Source organism: Meles meles, chromosome 3 (assembly GCF_922984935.1).
Source record: "Meles meles chromosome 3, mMelMel3.1 paternal haplotype, whole genome shotgun sequence".
NCBI classification, from domain to species: domain Eukaryota; kingdom Metazoa; phylum Chordata; class Mammalia; order Carnivora; family Mustelidae; genus Meles; species Meles meles.
The window spans coordinates 155,933,818-155,951,033 of record NC_060068.1 but is presented as its reverse complement, the minus strand read 5'-3'; the positions used below and the strand labels follow the sequence as shown (position 1 = coordinate 155,951,033).

At 38.3% G+C, this 17,216-nt stretch overlaps 1 protein-coding gene across 5 annotated transcripts in view; it reads left to right on the top strand.

The window, feature by feature from the left end:
• The first annotated feature begins 11,508 nt into the window (after positions 1–11,508).
• IL7R (interleukin 7 receptor) overlaps positions 11,509–17,216 on the top strand; it is a 38,941-nt gene continuing 33,233 nt past the window's right edge. The window contains exons 1-3 of one of the 5 annotated variants that reach the window (XM_046000440.1): positions 11,509–11,708; positions 12,162–12,293; positions 15,186–15,268. In XM_046000440.1, coding sequence (XP_045856396.1) covers positions 15,187–15,268 — 82 coding nt within the window. In that variant the 5' untranslated portion in view covers positions 11,509–11,708; positions 12,162–12,293; position 15,186. Of the gene's footprint in view, positions 11,709–12,161; positions 12,294–12,690; positions 12,728–15,124; positions 15,269–17,216 lie in introns of those variants that run through there. The other 4 variants (XM_046000442.1, XM_046000441.1, XM_046000444.1 and 1 more) reach the window with 4 other exon arrangements.

Below are 17,216 nucleotides of genomic sequence, written 5' to 3'. Positions count from 1 at the left end.
GGAACATTCTTCCACTGTTGGTGGGAATGAAAACTGGTGCAGCCACTCTGGAGAACAGTATGGAGGTTCCTTTAAAAAGTTAAAAATAGAGCTACTCTAGAACCCAGAAATTACACTACTAGGTATTTACCTAAAGGAGCCAAAAATGCATATTCAAAGGGGTACATGCACCCAGATGTTTATAGCAGCATTATCAACAATGGCCAAACTAAAGAGCCCAAATTTCCATTGACTGTTGAATGAGTAAAGAAGAACATTTGCAAAGGAAATCTTAGCTTTTTGCTATGTGTTGCCCTAAGAAGTGTTTTATTTATTGATAGCACCTAGTTAAACATCCTTCTGTGTTACCTAGTATGCCAGACTCCTAAAGTATTTGATGCCACAGTAATGATATTTTTCTTTCAAGACAATTTTTTTTTTTAACAGATAGCTGTTGTCTATCTGTTTCTATCCTGGCCTAAAGCCTGAGTGGCTAGTCTTGAAATTCTACCCAATTCCACTGAATGGACTGCAACTCATATTGCACTGCTTTGGAAATAAGGCTCTGTAACCCCAATTTTTTTCTTCTCTGTTTTCAAATGATACATAGATATGTATACTGTGAGAGCTGAACTTACACAAGTAGAATTGTGCTTGGCAGGACACTGACCTGACCTACTGTGATGAGAATGTGTTCTGCAATTGTAAATCACTTACTAACACTGGCTGACCTATTTGCAATTACATAAGGCTTCTCTAAAACACTCATTGAGAGGGAACATGAATTAAAATCACTATTGAATTGTCTCTTCAATCAGATTGGAGAAAATTACAGAAAATACAAAACAAAATCCTATTCTACTCTGCTGTTCTGAGAGCAACATATTTTTCTGTGTTCCTCTTTTCAATCCTAGAGTGTTCTTAACTTATTAAGAATCATCCTTAAGAACCAAACTGCTCTTTTAGTCAATTCTTACCTTCTTTTAAGTGACCAGTTTAATTCACCTTACTAGAATAATGACTCATATCTGAATAAAATTTTTAAATCTTTGAAATCAAAAGCTGTTTACAGGACTAGATAAAATTACCTGGCAAATTTTTCTTTTTCTTTCCTTTTTTTCTTCTTTCTTTTTTTCTTTTCTTTTCGTTTTCTTTCTTTCTTTCTTTTTTTTTTTTTTTTGGAGTATCAGGTAAGATATCTGGATATCACATTTTTGATACTGAATACTGCTGCCCAGAAAATATTCTTTACTGAAGACACATGTAAATACAACTCAGAATGGCACTAAATGAGCTCTTGGTGGGCCTAGCATTTTTAAGTTCCAGTATTACCAGGAAGAGAAAACATCTATCCATTCATTTTTATTATATAATTACCAAGGTGTTAATTACATGTATTTTGGGTGTTCCCTTATTGGGGAAAATGTTTTTAACACCTATAAACCACAAGCAGAGTGTCAGATTAAACAAAGGCTTTTGTTCCCACAATTTGTTCAAAAACAATTTGTATCTGTAAGCAAAATTTGATATCAACATAGTTCTGTCCTAAAATGCTGACTGAGACCATAAGTTGGCTAACAGCTTAGAAGTTAACAGGTTGATAGATATATAAGAGTTTGTGATGAACTGGGCTTCAGAAACCAAGCAGAAAATGAGTTGGGGGGGTCCTTTTAATTTCAGTTCAAAATAGGTTCAAGATTTTTATTGTGTTTCTATTGTCTGTGGAAAAAAAAAATCAAATCCTACTCATTTGAACTGTCTCATGGCGCACAACTACTGTTAAGTGACTAAAACACAAAAATAAATCAACTTCTGATGCATCACAAAAATAAAAGTCAGTGTGTCAAGATAGAACTATTGCTTAAACTAAGTAAACAGGAAAACCTAATATCTCTAAAATTTCCTACCTGAACACCTTTTTTTGTTGTTCAGCAAGCATGTTGGTAAATCACTGGGAAACATCAACATGCTTGCCTGCAATTGTTAAGATATTGCTTAACATAGTAACTCATCGCAGGATAACAAGGACAGAAATAGCTGTAGCCAGCCAGAATGAGGCCAGTTGTTTGTTATCTGCAAGAAAAAGAGGAGAGGGATCAAAGAGAAATAAAGACTGGAAAAAAACATATTTAAGACTACAGCTTGCTTTCGGGATGCCAGGATGACTCAGTCGGTTAACTGGCCAACTATTGATTTTGACTCAGGTCATGATCACAGGGTCATAGGATTCAGCCCTGCCTCCAGCCCTGTGTGGGGCTCTGTGCTCAGTGAAGGACCTACTTGAGATCTTCCCTCATCCTCTCCCTCTGCCCTTTGTTCCACTCTCTGTCTCTCTCTCAAATAAATAAATAAATCTTTTTTAAAAAATACATAGTTTACTCTCATTAAAAATTGATTTTAATTAAACAAGAGCAGGAAATCATGGAGAGACACTGTAGAATTATTTTAGATAGCTAAAGGGCTGGGAGATGGTGCAGGAATAAAAGCATGGAGGATTTTAGATTTGCATGTATTTTAGTAATGTTCTCCATGTATGTGAAAGCTTTTCTGAAAACCCATTTGTAGCAATTCTTTTTTTTTAGACTTTATTTATTCATTTATTTGAGAGAGAGAGAGAGAGAGAGAGAGATCACAAGTAAGTGGAGAGGCAGGCAGACAGAGAGCGGGAAGCAGGATCCCCCTGAGCAGAGAGCCTGATGTGGGGTTCGACCCCAGGACCCCGAGACCATGGCCTGAGCTGAAGGCAGAGGCTTAACCCACTCAGATACCCAGGCGCCCCATGAGCAGCAATTTTTGATGTCTACAGACCTTAGAAGAAGAATATGAGCTTAGGGTCTCCAAAGTGGTTCATTTGGTTAAGTGCCCAACTCCTGGTTTCAGTTCAAGTCCTGCTCTCATGGCTGGTGAGATCAAGCTCTACGTCAGCCTCCGTGCTCATTGAAAGTCTGCATGGATATTCTCTTCCTCTCTCCCTTCTCAATTTCTCTCTCTCTAAAATAAATAAATAAATAAATTTTTAAAAAAGAAAATGAGCTTTAAACTACTATATGAATTAACTTAATTTTTGAACTTCCCATATTCAGCAAACTTAGAGAGGTACAGATCACATCAAAGAGAAATTATAGGATAGTGGCATGAATTCGGCTGTGCAAGCCAGTCCTCTGAATCTGTTTTCAATTTTAAAAATGCACATAATAATGTTTTTGCGAAGATATGAGCCTTAAGGCATTTAGCAGGAACCTACCAAATAACAGGTATTCAGCAAATGGTGACTGTTACTGCTGGCCCTCAGGTCTGCTTTTCCTGTTGTCTCTGCACCAAAAGTTGATTCTGCTACTTGGCTTCTGCTGTTCTGATCACATGCAAACCTGGACTCATTCTATTAAATCCCCAGCGTCAGGTAATTTAAAATGAAAGCAGGCCAATTAATCTTTGGAGGTCAGTCACACAATAAATACACTGAGCCTTTCCCCTTGCAGCCTCCTGTTCTATTGCTACATAGATGCAGCCCTTGAGTGTTATCTCCCCAGTTAACCTACTCCTAGGAGGATGGAGGAGACAGATAGTCAGGGAAGAAGAAACAAAGCTACCCACTCCCTAGAATGATTTTTAAAACTCACCTTACCAATGGAAGGAAGTTGTAAAATAAGCAGTCTTTACCACAGTTTTTATTTATTTTAATGCTTTATGATAGATAAATATTTCCTACATTTATTCTTACTTCACATAAGTTTTTATATGTTCCTCACTTGGCAAAAATAATAATAATGATAATAAATGTTTTTCATGGTCAGTTTTCTTGTATATGGATATAGGTTGTGTTTCTCCACCTCCCCGCTTTGTGTTCTCATTGATTTTGGCTCACTGTGGTATAGGGTATAGCACTTTTTTTTCCTTTTTGGTCAAAAAAATGATAATTCATCACTGTGTTACACATTCTCAAATGACCTGAAAAATGGGATCCAAAAGTATATTTTGCAGTATTTAAAGGTATCGTTATTTGGAAATTTTTAATTTCATCACTTGGAAAATGAAATTTTAAAGTTTAGTCCAGATAATAGAAAAGACTATTAGAAGTATATACTAAAAATTAACCACCTACTCCAAAGACTTCATCAACACAAATCATCTCATTTCTTTAAATGTTAGTCATAAGGCATCACTTTCAGTCTTTCTCTGGTTAACACTGAAAAAAAGAAACCACTCCTTTCCCTCAACTTTCTAGGTAGATGTTTTACAATTACAAGAAATGTTTGTTTATGAAGCAACTGAGGTAATGAATGATGCAAAGTAAGAATCCTTTATGAATGCCAGCAAGTAATTAGGAATTGATACACTCATAATTGGGGGTGGGGGGAGGACAGAAGGAATTCTGAGTACTTTTATCAAAAGAAAAGTCTGAAAGTTCTGAATGGTGAGTGGGAAAAAACCCAGGTAGGAAAGAAAAACACAGCTCATAGTAAGAAAGCTACCAGTGGAAACCAGTCCCCTGAAGGTCTGCATTGCAATGAGAGAAGGGCAAATCTGAAGAGGTTTGAAATTAGCATTATCTCCAGAAAGTGAGTAAATGCATATTTATGGGGCTCACTGCCCTTCGTCATTGTTGTCATCATCATCACCACTACCATCATCACTAATACAATGATGAACATCTTGTTTTATCTCATTTGATTATGACAACAACCTTATTTAATAGGGAACTCAAATTTTGAGATGTTGAATAACCTCTCCAGGGGTCACACAGCTCTTTTAAGAATGCAGATCTACATGATTCCAACCCCACTGTATTAACTGTTATACCAATATTCCGCAACGAATGCAAGTTAAAGATAATGTACCTTGGGAAAAAAAAAAAAAAAAAAAAAAGATAATGTACCTTGGAAGGAGCCAAACTCTGAACATATAACCACCATTCATTCAGCCACACATTAATCATGTCCAATCTCTCAGACCTAAAAAGAACATTTCATGTCCTATTAGTCAAATGTGCTTTCCACCACACTTGTAGCTCCCGTGAAATAAAATGCAGTTTCAAAGAAGATTTCTGTGCCCTGTACATATCTGTGAGCTTATCACATAATGTGAAATAAGAGCTTTTCAATCAGTCTCATTGGAATCCTACTAACAACATACAATTCTTTAAATCACATCATCTGAACCATGATTCATCTTTTTTTTGTATTTGTGCTATCATTCTAGCTAATCATATTATAATACTAAAATATGACTCTTTTGTTAGTAATACTTTCCCTAATCAGATATGAGGCTGTAAGGGATAGACTCACAAAGTATTAACCTCCCCTCTTCTCTTCTCTCCATGATTTTCTTAAAAGTATATACCTTGATAAATTAGACATTTGAAGAGATCAACAAAATTTACAAAAACCTTTAACTAGACTAAGAAATTCAGAAATTCAAGAACTCAGAATTCAGACTAAGAATTCAGGAATAAAAAAGGAGACATCACTATATATCTTACAATAATAAAAATGATTATAAGGGAATACTATAAACAATGGTATGACAACAAATTATATAAATGAGGTGATAAACAAGTTCTGAGGAAGACACAAACTATCAAAACTGACTCAAGAAGAAATAGAAAATCTGAATAACCCTAAACAAATAAAGAGGTTGAATTAGTAATTTTAAAACTTCCCACAAAGAAAAGGCCTATGTGGTTTCACTGATAAATCCTATCAAATATTTAGAGAAGATCTAATGTTAATCATTCACAAATTCTTTCAAAATATAAAAAAGCTTGTGAGAAATCCCAGTTTGTTCTAAGATGCCATTATTACCCTATATCAAAACAAATAAAGACATCACAAGAAAAAACTACAGATCAATGTCCTGTATGAATGTGGATGTAAAAATCCTCAACTAGCCAAATTGAATCCAGTAATGTAACAAAGTCATGACCAAGGAATGTAAGATTCATTTAACATCTGGAAATTAATACAAGTCATCTATCCTATTGGTAAAACAAAAGAAAAAGCCACATAATCACCTCAATAGATGCAAAAAGCATTTGACAAAATACAACACCTTTTCATGATTAAAATACTCAACAAAGTAGGGATAGGAAGGAAATTCCTCAATCTGATAAGAGGCAACTAAAAAAACCCATAACTGATACCATGTTCAAGGATGAGTGGCTAAATGCTTTCCCCCTACCATCAGAAACAAAACAAGAGTGTCCACTCACACCAGTTCTGTTTAGCATTGTACTGGAAACTCTAACCAGGGGACGTAGTCAAGTAAAAGAATTAAACACATTCCAAATCAGAAAGAAAGAAGGAAAACTACCCCTCTTCAAAAATGACATGATTTTGTGTATAGAAATTGCTAATCAATCCACAAGGGGGGAAAAAACCTATTAGAGTAAGTGAGTTGAGAAAGATTATAGGATATAAGATTCATATTCTAAAAACAACTGCATTACTATACCAGAGCAAATAATATGAGAAGGAAATTAAGAAAACAAGATCATTTACAGGAGCATCAAAGAGATTAAAATACCTAGGAATAAATGAAAAAAAAGTGAGACATGAAAACTAAAATCCACAAAACATTTTGAAGAAATTAGTGAAAACCTTAGAAATGGAAAAATACACTATTTTAATGAATTGGAAGACTTAATATTGTTTATATATCAATACTCCCAAAACTAATTTTCAGATTTCATGTAACCCTATCAAATTCCAGCTGCCTTATATGCAGAAATTGACAACCTGATCCCAAAATTCACAGAAATGCAAGACTCCCCAAATAGCCAAAACATTCTTGAGGAAAAGGACAAAGTTAGAGGACTTCATACTTCCTGACAACAAAACTTAACCTGGATGGCTCAGTTGGTTAAGTGTCTGACTCTTGATTTCAGCTCAGGTCATGATCTCAGGGTCTTGGGATTGAGCACTGCATCAGGCTCTGTGCCCAGGAGGGAGTCTGCTTAGGATTCTCTCTCTCCTTCTACCTCTCCCCTACCATTCTCTCTCTCTCTCATAAATAAATAAATCTTTTTTAAAAGAACTGATCTATAAAGCTATAGTAATAAAGGCAGTGTAGTACTGTACTACCATGTACTGGAATACCATTTCTATTCTACTCTCCAGTGACCTAGAGGTTTAGGGAAACCTGTGGGATGGCCACCTCCCAGCATGCTGTTGAGAAGTGAAGCACAGGTTCCTTCTATTATTGCATCCCCCAAACCTATCTTAGGACCTTCTCCCTTACCTTGGATTTATATGCTACTGCAGAGAAGTGTTAGGATGCTAGACTCCACATCATGAGTGCTCACCAGAACACAACTCTCTCTTTTCTACTCCCTTGAGTTCCCTCTCCTTCCTCATTTAGAAGGAGAAAGAATACCTCTTTATCTAGTTATGAGAGAAAGAGAGGGACATGGGTAGGAGTGGTTGTATGTATTGGACAGGCTTCAGGTGAGATAGGGAAAGAAGAACATATCTTGCCTGAAAAACAATTGTTCTAAATTCCCCTACCTTTTAAAGAGTGGCTTTGAAATTGAAAGCCAGAAGTTTGAAGTCTGTTTTCTAGTATCATAATTTTCAGTTGTGGCAAGAGACCTCCTGGAGAGGGTTTTTGAATAAAAGCTACTGACTGGGGAGACAGATGGTTTAACACTGTCATTTGCCACATTTTGTACCCTCCTGATGAAAGCAGATGGTAGAAAAAGCTTGCCTGCACTAAATACCTAATGACAGGCCCTGAAGCATGTACTTCAACCATAGAGTGACCCTCAGAATTAAATATTATTCCCCCATTTTGCTGATGACAGACCCGTGCTGAAGTTGAACTGCAACCCCAGTGTGATTTCAAGTCCATGCCCTATTCACCAGAACCTAGAGATTTTTACACTTTAAGAGGTAGATCTCATTTATTTTCCAAACAAAATCCTACGCAGAAAACTATATTATTAAACAAATTTTAAGCAGGAGGAAGGTTACTATTCTCTTGGTTCAGAGTATTTTCTCATTGGTTCATTTAGCCCCTCCTTCAAGTATGGTCTATCTATGGTGGGACTAAAAAAAGAGAGGGATTTTCTTTTCCCTATTTCTAGCCCCCATCTGAACGGCCATTCTCCTCCAGCACTTAGCAATTATATGAAACTTTGTTGGGGGGAAAGCCAGATCATATTAGAGCATTGTCTTCATTGGGAAGTTGGAGGGGAAACTGATGACTGTGGTGAAATGAAGTCCTCACCTTCCTTATGGGAAGGATAGCTGGCAGAGCTCTGAATTATGGCATTGTGTACAGTCCCCAAGAGTAGAAAGAAGCGGCTCTGACTCACCTTGCAAGACGATCCCAGGCGCTGGCATATGGTTTGCAGCTGTGGACCCCATTCCTTCCCACCTGAGCTCTCCCAGGTGCTCCCCCTCAGCCTGAGAACAGACTTTTCCTACCCCATCTCTCCATTCTCCTCTCCCTCAATGTGGATACTCATCTAGTCTGAGGGATGGAAAGAGTGGTATTTGAGAGGGCAGAGGAGTTAAGAATCCTCTTCCTTGTGACTCTATTTATGCCACTCTTCTCTTTTACTACCTCCAGGCTCAGACTTCTGAATTCACAAGCCAGGAAGAGACTCTCTACTTAAATGTTTTCAACGGGCAACTTTCTTCCCTGAGTGAAGAGTTCGGAATGTCTGTTCTTGTATGAGGAGTGGGGGACGGGAAGAGCCAAAGTGGGAAGGAAAACCCATGGGTAGGAGCAGGGAGGAGGCAGTGGTTAATATTTCCCGTGTTGGAGATAGACCCACAACATGCTGCCTCAGCTTCCCCCTCTTTTCTTCCTGCATCCTCTGGTGGCCCATAAGACCTTTATGAGAGACACTGTGAAAATCTGGGTACAAAACACTGCCCAGAATGACCTAAGATTTTACTTGAAATAGGATTTTGCCTTTCTGAAAGACATTGTAAAGTAATCAGTGCAGGCAAAATTCAGCCTCTCATAATAAACTGGAAAAAAGTTGAGTCCTTTCAGTGACAACACAAATATGAGATGTACACTGGTACACAGTCTATAGTTCCCTGCCTGTCCCTGCCTCCTTTATCATTCTGCATTTACCCAAAATAAATCCCCTCCTTTTTGCTTCTAGTAGTGGAAAAGAGTTTAGTTAAGAAACCACACAACTTGGTATGAAGTTAGGGAATAGAGTATGCTGTTTGTAGAGAGGAAGAGAGTTGCTTTAGAAAGGGTGCATGCAGAGCCTAGACAGAAGAAAATGGTGAGAAGCCTCCCTAGCAAGGTCAACCCCCTTCCAAAAAATGGGGGCAGAATAAGAAAGGACAGCCTTACCTGCTCCAGAGTAGGGAGGTAGAGACCAGCACAAATATTCAATGTCATACTGTCAGACATACCTCCCCTCACCTGCCAAGATTGACATGAGAGAAATAGCCAGGAAACTCAAATCAAGAGTCTCAGACACAGGTGCCTTGGTCTCTAATTGTCCACGGTTCCCCTGAGAACAGCTCATCTACTTTGTCACGGTGTCCACCTCCCCAGATTGATGTATTGGATTTTAAAGTTTTGTGTCACTGTCCCTTCTAAGGTTCTAAGAAGAGAAAAACCTTTGATCCCCACATATGGTTTAGAGTTTCAAGAGATGCATGGAGTACCCAAATTTGGAACCCTAGCTTTAGAGTTTTAATTTTCTTTAAAGCTCCTTGGGATCAGAGACCTGAGATCAGGAAAAATGGCCCCGGTTTGAATATTAAGTCTTACTTCCCCACTGGGCAAGTGCAAGTTCTTTCCTGCCGGATCTAGGTCCATTCACCTGAAGTCATTTTGCATTCTTTAATCCCGAGTTCAATTGCCTCCTCTCTGGCCCTGCAGGTGGAATTGACTACCACTGCCTGTGTTCTTCATGAGATGTACTTTGGCATAACTACTGAGTCTACGACCCTTGTAGAGGCTCCTTGTTGGCCCCAACATTCATTCTCCCCTTCTTCCTTCTACTAATAGATTCTCCAGTTTTAGTTTGAAACATAGTTATTGCTTTTCAGACTACATTTTCCTTTCTCCCTTGCCGCTAAAAGTGGCCGTGGTGACTACTTCTAACCAATAAGACAAGAATAGAAGTGATAGACACCATTTTCAGATCATGTTCTTAAAAGGGAAACTGACTCCTCTTCACTTTCTTGTTGTATCTGCTTCTCAAAGTCTGGAATAAGATCATGGTACAGGTCAGCTGACCTTAAAGACACAGATAAGAGCAACATCCTAGGAAATGAAAGAGTGGGCTGGGCGCCCAAGGAACTTCCTCACTGCCGTGGGTCACCTTCTGAGAGAGCAAAAAAGCTTCATATTCCTTAGAACCACTCTATTTCCAAATTCCTTCATTTCAGCCAAATAGCCCAACTAATATACAAAAAGAAATGAAAGTCCTATATAAAATTCCAAAGTCTCCTGAGACTAATAAATACAAGCACAAAAGTTCACACATCCATAAGCAAAAGTAGGCAGGACTTCTCTGTTTTCTTGGAAAGCATCTGGAGGTAACAATTGTGTCTTAAAAATTCAGCGTAGTCTCATGTAATTTGCCAACAGACAGACCCCTTGCTCCTTCTTTTCCAGGAACATCTGCCGATTCTATGTGGCAACTCCATGAACAATATCACTCAGGGTCACTTTGCTTATGTTGATAATTAGCTTAGGAAACTATCAGACACCAGACACTAGTGCTGTTCTTGAGGACTTAATTTGCACAGGTTCTAGGTTCTAAGAGGGCAGGGAAGCATAAGAAGTAGGATTGAGGGCTAGCTCTTACCAGTTTTTCCGGTTGTCTGGATTTGGATACTAGTGCGGCAATCAGCACCACAGTTCTCTGGAAAGTGTTCTGCAGGCATAGCCTTTTCTGCATAGAACTTCCCTGCAAGGACATCTATGCATAAAGAGTCACAGGCCAGGGCTCAGGATGGTGTCACTTAATCCAGACTTTTCTCCAAAACACTACAAAGCACTGACCCTAGAGTTGTAAGCAGGAGCCTTCTGTGAACTATCTAATGGGAAGGGCCTGAAGGGAGAGACAGACCCACACTTTGCCCCGGGCTGCCCCACAAAGTGCCAGGATCTGCGCCCATTGCCAACAGGCATACCACTTTCCTCAAGGATAGACATTCCGTTCATGTTTGTATCAAAATTTGTGCCTGTATTGACAGCAAAACACTCTCTTTCTGGCAGAAATGTCTTCAGCAAAGAGTGAAAAACAGGCACTCAAAGACTGCATTTTTGTTGTATCCAAAGACAGAGACTAAAATCTTGTCAGGGCAAAAGAGCTCTGACATTTCAAACTCTGCCCAGAAAGAACTCATTGCATGACGTGACAGCAAGGCATGGGGCTGAAGACACAGGGTAAGGAGGAAAGGGAAATGAAAGAAGAGCCACAACAAGGAAAACGTTGTGCTCCTGGAAATGAAACTTCACGATGTTGGGACTCCCCCCTCAGAGCCCTAGGGACTGACTCAGCACACACTGTTAAAATGCTAAAGACAATTCATTTAGGACTAGAGCAAGATTAGGTCTGCTTACAGTCATCCTCACCTACTTGACGCCTTGGGGGGGTTTCCTCTTTTTTTTTTTTTTTTTTCATAGTTCTTGGGGGTCCCCAGTCACTCCACTGAGCTGGTGTGGATTTCTTTCTCCCAGCAGAAAGCAAGTGCCCAAGACTCTTTCCCATCTTATGGATAATATCTTACTGTTAATTAAGAAAGGTAAGTGATGGTGGGGGGTGGGGGACACTTCCACAGATTTCATAGAACATGTTTTGGAACTTTCTGAGTATTTTTTAAACATCAGATTTTGCCCAGGATATTCCTGTAGCAACATATACTGCTTATTATTTCTATTGGAGCTGCTGTTTCATTTTATTGTCCTTCTATGTCCAATCACAAGGTGAGTAACTTTTAAATCTTTCTCATTGGGGACTAAATGTCACTGACTATTTTATAAGCCTTGTACAAAAACGGACTCTGAGAAGTGCTTTTGCTCTTAAAATAGTTTGTTTCCCAAGGGTGCTGAAAGAGCTGATGTGTTGGTGCCTGACCCACTAAATTAATAATTTCTGTCAAGGATGGAAATGAAATTTCTGGTCCTAAGGGATGAGTTCAGAGAGTGAGGATTAGTAATAAGCCTAAATTTGCCTAAGAAAATCTTTGTCCCTACAGACTGGGACAAAGAGACGAAACCGGGGGCTTCCTGGAGTGGATTTTTACTAAGAAATCAAACAGTAAATAGTCAAGTAAAGAGTACACACCCTCTCCCTCCCCGTATCCAGGAACCTCAAATCTGGCCAAAAGGTGAGTTCTCTCAGCTCTTCAGGACTCTACTTGTGATATACAAAGTTATAGACAAAACTTATTACAGTAGGAAAAGAAAATTGTTCTTGCTTTCTCTGTTTAAGAGTCTGAATGATCACATGCACGCACACATACACACACACACACACACAGGAAGAAAGGAAAGTTGTGACCAACTGATACTGGGAGTCTTACAAAGTCACTGTGTTCTGTTTGTATACGAGAAACAATAAAATGCCTTTCCTTTTCTATGATTCACCACATCATAGGAACGCGTGAGACTAAAGGAAGACAGAATATAAGAGAGGGAAGAGAGAAGGTAGTGATATAAGGAAACAACAGGAAAAGAGAAGGGCGACGTGTACAACAGTCAGGCTTCAGTGTCCAAGGATCCGCTTTGTCCTCAGTCCACTGCTGGGATCCTGACTTTGCAGGTGGAGACTCAGGTGTCCTGAACATCTTTCCTGATCTGCTTTTCTTAGCTCTCCACTTCTCTCACAGAGTAATGACAAAACAACACAATGAAACTCTCTCATCTGGAGAAGTAGGTAGAAGCAACTTCTTCCTAAGTTTCCAAAGGCCTAGCCAGACTTGGGTGAAGAAAGTAGAGAAGGCACCATTGCTCCCCCAGAATCTCTAGAAGGACTAGTGAGGCTTCTCTTTTCTTTGAGCTCCCCGCACTATATCTAGGTTTCTCTCTAGGTCCTTAGGCATCTCCTGCCCCACCCAAAAAGAGTAAGTACACCAGTGGAAATCCCCTGAGCAAACTAGCACATGCTGTACCAAAATATTGTGTCTTGGCTTTGTTCTTTTACATCTTCACAACTAAAGGAAAGAGATACAATCAAAATGATAGTCCACTAAAATGATAAACAAGAGAATTTAAAGAGACACAACCCAATTACTCACCCATGGAGCGACAACCTGAGCAATCCATGGGTCCTTTGTTGGTGGAGAGATACAATACATGATTCCTTCTCTAACACTTATTTAGTTTATGGGAATTCATATTTATATCTTTCTTGAAAGGATATTCAGCTCAATGCAAAAACATACCAATTTTCATGAATTAGACTCGTGATTTTTCTAGCCAAGCTTTCAAGACAAGATTAGAAATGAGGGCACAAATTATTATTTGATGCACAAAATTGTCACTCTTTGAAATATGTTTGAAAATGCCAAAAGAAAACCTCAGCAGGTGGAGGAGATAGATTGTGTCCATGCAGCTGGCTTCTTGCTCTGAAATGTCCCTTGAGCTTGTGGTCCAGAGTGTGATCTTATCAGGCCACCCCATCCCTTTCACTTAACAGGGCACCCCATCCCTTTCACTGGATCTGCCTCAACAATGGAGACAGGCTTCCAGAGACTAGTACTGATACCCCAGTTCTTCTTTTCTTACTTTATGAGTCTGTCACAATAACTGTAATGATGACATCCACGAACTCACGCAGCTTTCAAAGACTCTGTGTTTTACACTTTGGGGCGTTGTTCATCTTTGCTAATTCAGCCACTTTTACAGCACTGTAGGACCAATATCTACCCAATGTCTATAAATCAAACAAAAGTTCACTATCATTGTCTACTCCACATCTCCGTACTCAACACCTTGTAATTTTAGTCTTATGGCTTTTTTTCTAAAAAAGAGCCGAGGGGTATTTTATAGCTCCAGTGCAGGTGATTAGCCAGTGAAGACCTGAGCAGTCCTCAGTGTTCGGGAAGGCCTGGCTCTCTGTTGATAACAGGATTACTATCAAGCAGCACCTTCATTTGAATACTAATAGCGATTTAAAGAAAAAGATTCGACAATTACCAGGAAGTCCATTAGACTAAACAAATATGACTACTTTAACCCAGGAGCCAGGCTGGGAGCAGTTTTGTTTGGCAGACAAGTTTGGGAAGAGTCTGAATTATCTTTGTCATTTTGCTAAGCTTTTGCCCCATACGTGTAGGGAGGTACCAGTGTGGTTTGCGAATACCGTGTGTTCCCAAAATGTTGTGTGGCAATCACATTTTCACAAATAAAATCCTACTAAAAACGCACAGAGAAAATAACTGTTTTATCCAATAAGCAAGGGATCAACAGCTTTTTTCTGTGAAGGACCAGAGCATAAAGATTTTACATTTTGTGTGCCATGTAGTTTCTGCAGTAGGTCCTCAACTCTAATGTTATATCACAACAGTATCTCCGCTCCAATAAAACTTGATTTGCAAAAATAAGTGGTGGGCCAAATTTTGTCCCTTGGCTATAGTTTGCCACCTCCTAAACTAAATAAATAATTCTTGAATGCCTACTTTGATGAGCAAGGCTTAAGTAAGTACAAGGGACACACAGAAAACCAAACAAAATTGCTGTTCTTATGAAACTCTCTAGTGTGTATGTTCACAGATTGGAGGTGAACTATTTAAAATAACAATATATTACTTCATAAAGTGCAGAACCTTTCCTTAAAGAGAAACTCACCCCAGACAATCAGTTGATTAGATTTCTAGGTTTAGAATTTTATCTTGCCTTTTTTTTTTTTTAATTGAACCTTATTCACACTCTAGTCTCGGGTAGTTTGGGGCTAGATTTGAATGTGCTATTTTACTCTGGAATAAGCTGAATAAGTTTGGGGGCTGACAGGAATGTCAAAGAGGTACAATAATTCAAAAGCTCTATCCCTTCATTTCCGCTACCTCTGCTTACAACAGCAATACTTTTACTCAGACTTCCTGTTTCTGGCACTTGCCTTCTTTTTTGCTGTGTTTATACTTCCCCCTGTCTGTGGTTAAGTAAGTATAAAGTGCTAAAGCTGTAGATTTGTCTCTGTCTCTCTCTCACTGCTGCTCTCTCTCATTCATTCCTACACATAGGCTCACACACCTCCTCTCTCCTTTCTTTCTCTCTCTCAGAATGATGATTCTGGGTACAGCTTTTGGTATGGTTTTCTATATACTTCAAGCCGTTTCTGGAGAAAGTGGCTATGCACAGAATGGTGAGTCATTTCTAACTTTTCTTTAGGATTTCAGATTATCTCTAGCATATGCTTCAGGTGACTCAGATCCCTAACAGACCTGATCTGGAACTGGGTTGGAAAGGAGTTGGAGACCTTACCACATACTCAGTCATTTTATAAGTTCTAACCACCAGGATGGGAGGTCTTAGGGACAATACTGTGGGTGGTTTATAAAGTCTTAGAATTGTCAGAAAAGAATGCATTTGACTCTCTAAATGTAATTGTTGGTCAATGCCTCTGCTCTTACAAAAAGAACACCCATATGGACACAATGGTTGTGCTTATTGGAGAATCTCCAAGGAAGTTTTACCTTGTTAAAAAATCAAGCTAGATTTCTTTTGCTTGGCTTTTCAGGAGGTTCCAAAAGCATGACTTTCGTGATAAAATAATTTCCAGAAATAACAGCTTTGTCTGCATTCACCAATGCCATATCTCTAGCACCTAAAAGAGTGTCTAGAACATGTACATATTCAGTACTTGAATTGAGTATTTGAAAATTTCTTCAAAATACTTTAGTTTTGATAGACTTACATGCGATTCTTAGTGAATAACTGAACAGAGAAAGATCTGAATGAGTTGTCTCATTGAAGTATATTTAATTTCCTACATATTGGCAAATTTATCATCCTATAATAATCTTTGGGATCCTTTAAATATTTAACACCTAGAAGCCAGTGCTGCCTACTTAGTAAACAGGTTGTAATTACAACAGGACTGTAGACAAAGGCAAAAAAGCCGCAACAGAAACCAACTGGGAATTTGGACCACCCATTTGTTCCTGATAATTAAGCCCTATCACTTTAAGAGTTAAAAAGAATTTTCTTACCAAGGTTATCAAATGCATCAGTCTAATGATTCAGCTTAGATATGTCAAGTCATGTATTTACTAAGGGTGGAAATTCCTAGAATATTTTCACTAGGGGAATTATCAGAGGGCTGACATTTTTCACAGTGTGACCATGTATGAATCTCTTTGTGGGGATGATTATTATTTGAAAGTGTTGCCTAGTGTTTGCACAGATAGCTGGCTGGCAAGTAACACCTAATTCTTACTCTTCAGAGTATAATCTATTCCCTCTAATTCTTCTTGGTGGCCATACTTTTTTTTTTCAAAGAAATAAGAATTCTAACTGAAAACTGAGTTTTCACTTCAACTTTTTAAATTTCAGATGGATTTAGGAGATCTAACCACTCATCCACATTGATCATCTGAAAACACGTTTCAGTTTGGGGTGTATAATAATCAGCTGCTATTTGTTGAAAGATTCATTATTTGATAACCACAAGGATGAACAAAAGAAGAAAGGGGTATTTTTTAAAAATCCAAGCCATTTATGCTTTTAATTAACTAATTTCTTTCAATAGGAAGATTTCTAAACCACATGGTCTTGTCTATAATACATATTCAAATAATTAAATTTTTATAGAAAAATATGCTTAGATAGTGAGCATTTAAAGAAGGATATGTTAACTCACTGTTTAAAAGTTCTAAGTAATTTCAAAGCCATAGTAATAATACTTTTGACATAGAATTCTTTTTCAAAGGAGCCCCCCAAATTTTTCACATATATTTCAGAATTAGAATTCTTATTTTACCTTTTCATTTCTTATTTCTCAAAAACAATAACAACAAAAAGATGATAGTCATAGCTAACCCTTATTGGGTGCTTACTGTATTTTAAGCTATGTCTTTGCATATATTTTCTTCAATCATTCTTCGAAATAATGTGATTTCCATATCAAAACAATGAGACATAAAGAGGTTGAGTAACCTGACAAGGACCACAGCTTAAAATGTAGAATAATAAAAATTTAAACCCATATCTGTCCAGCTGTGGTGTCGGAGGCCTTAACCACTAGGTATATAACCTTTACCTAAGGATTTTTCAGCTTAGATCAAGTATAATATTCTCTTTGTAAAATGCCT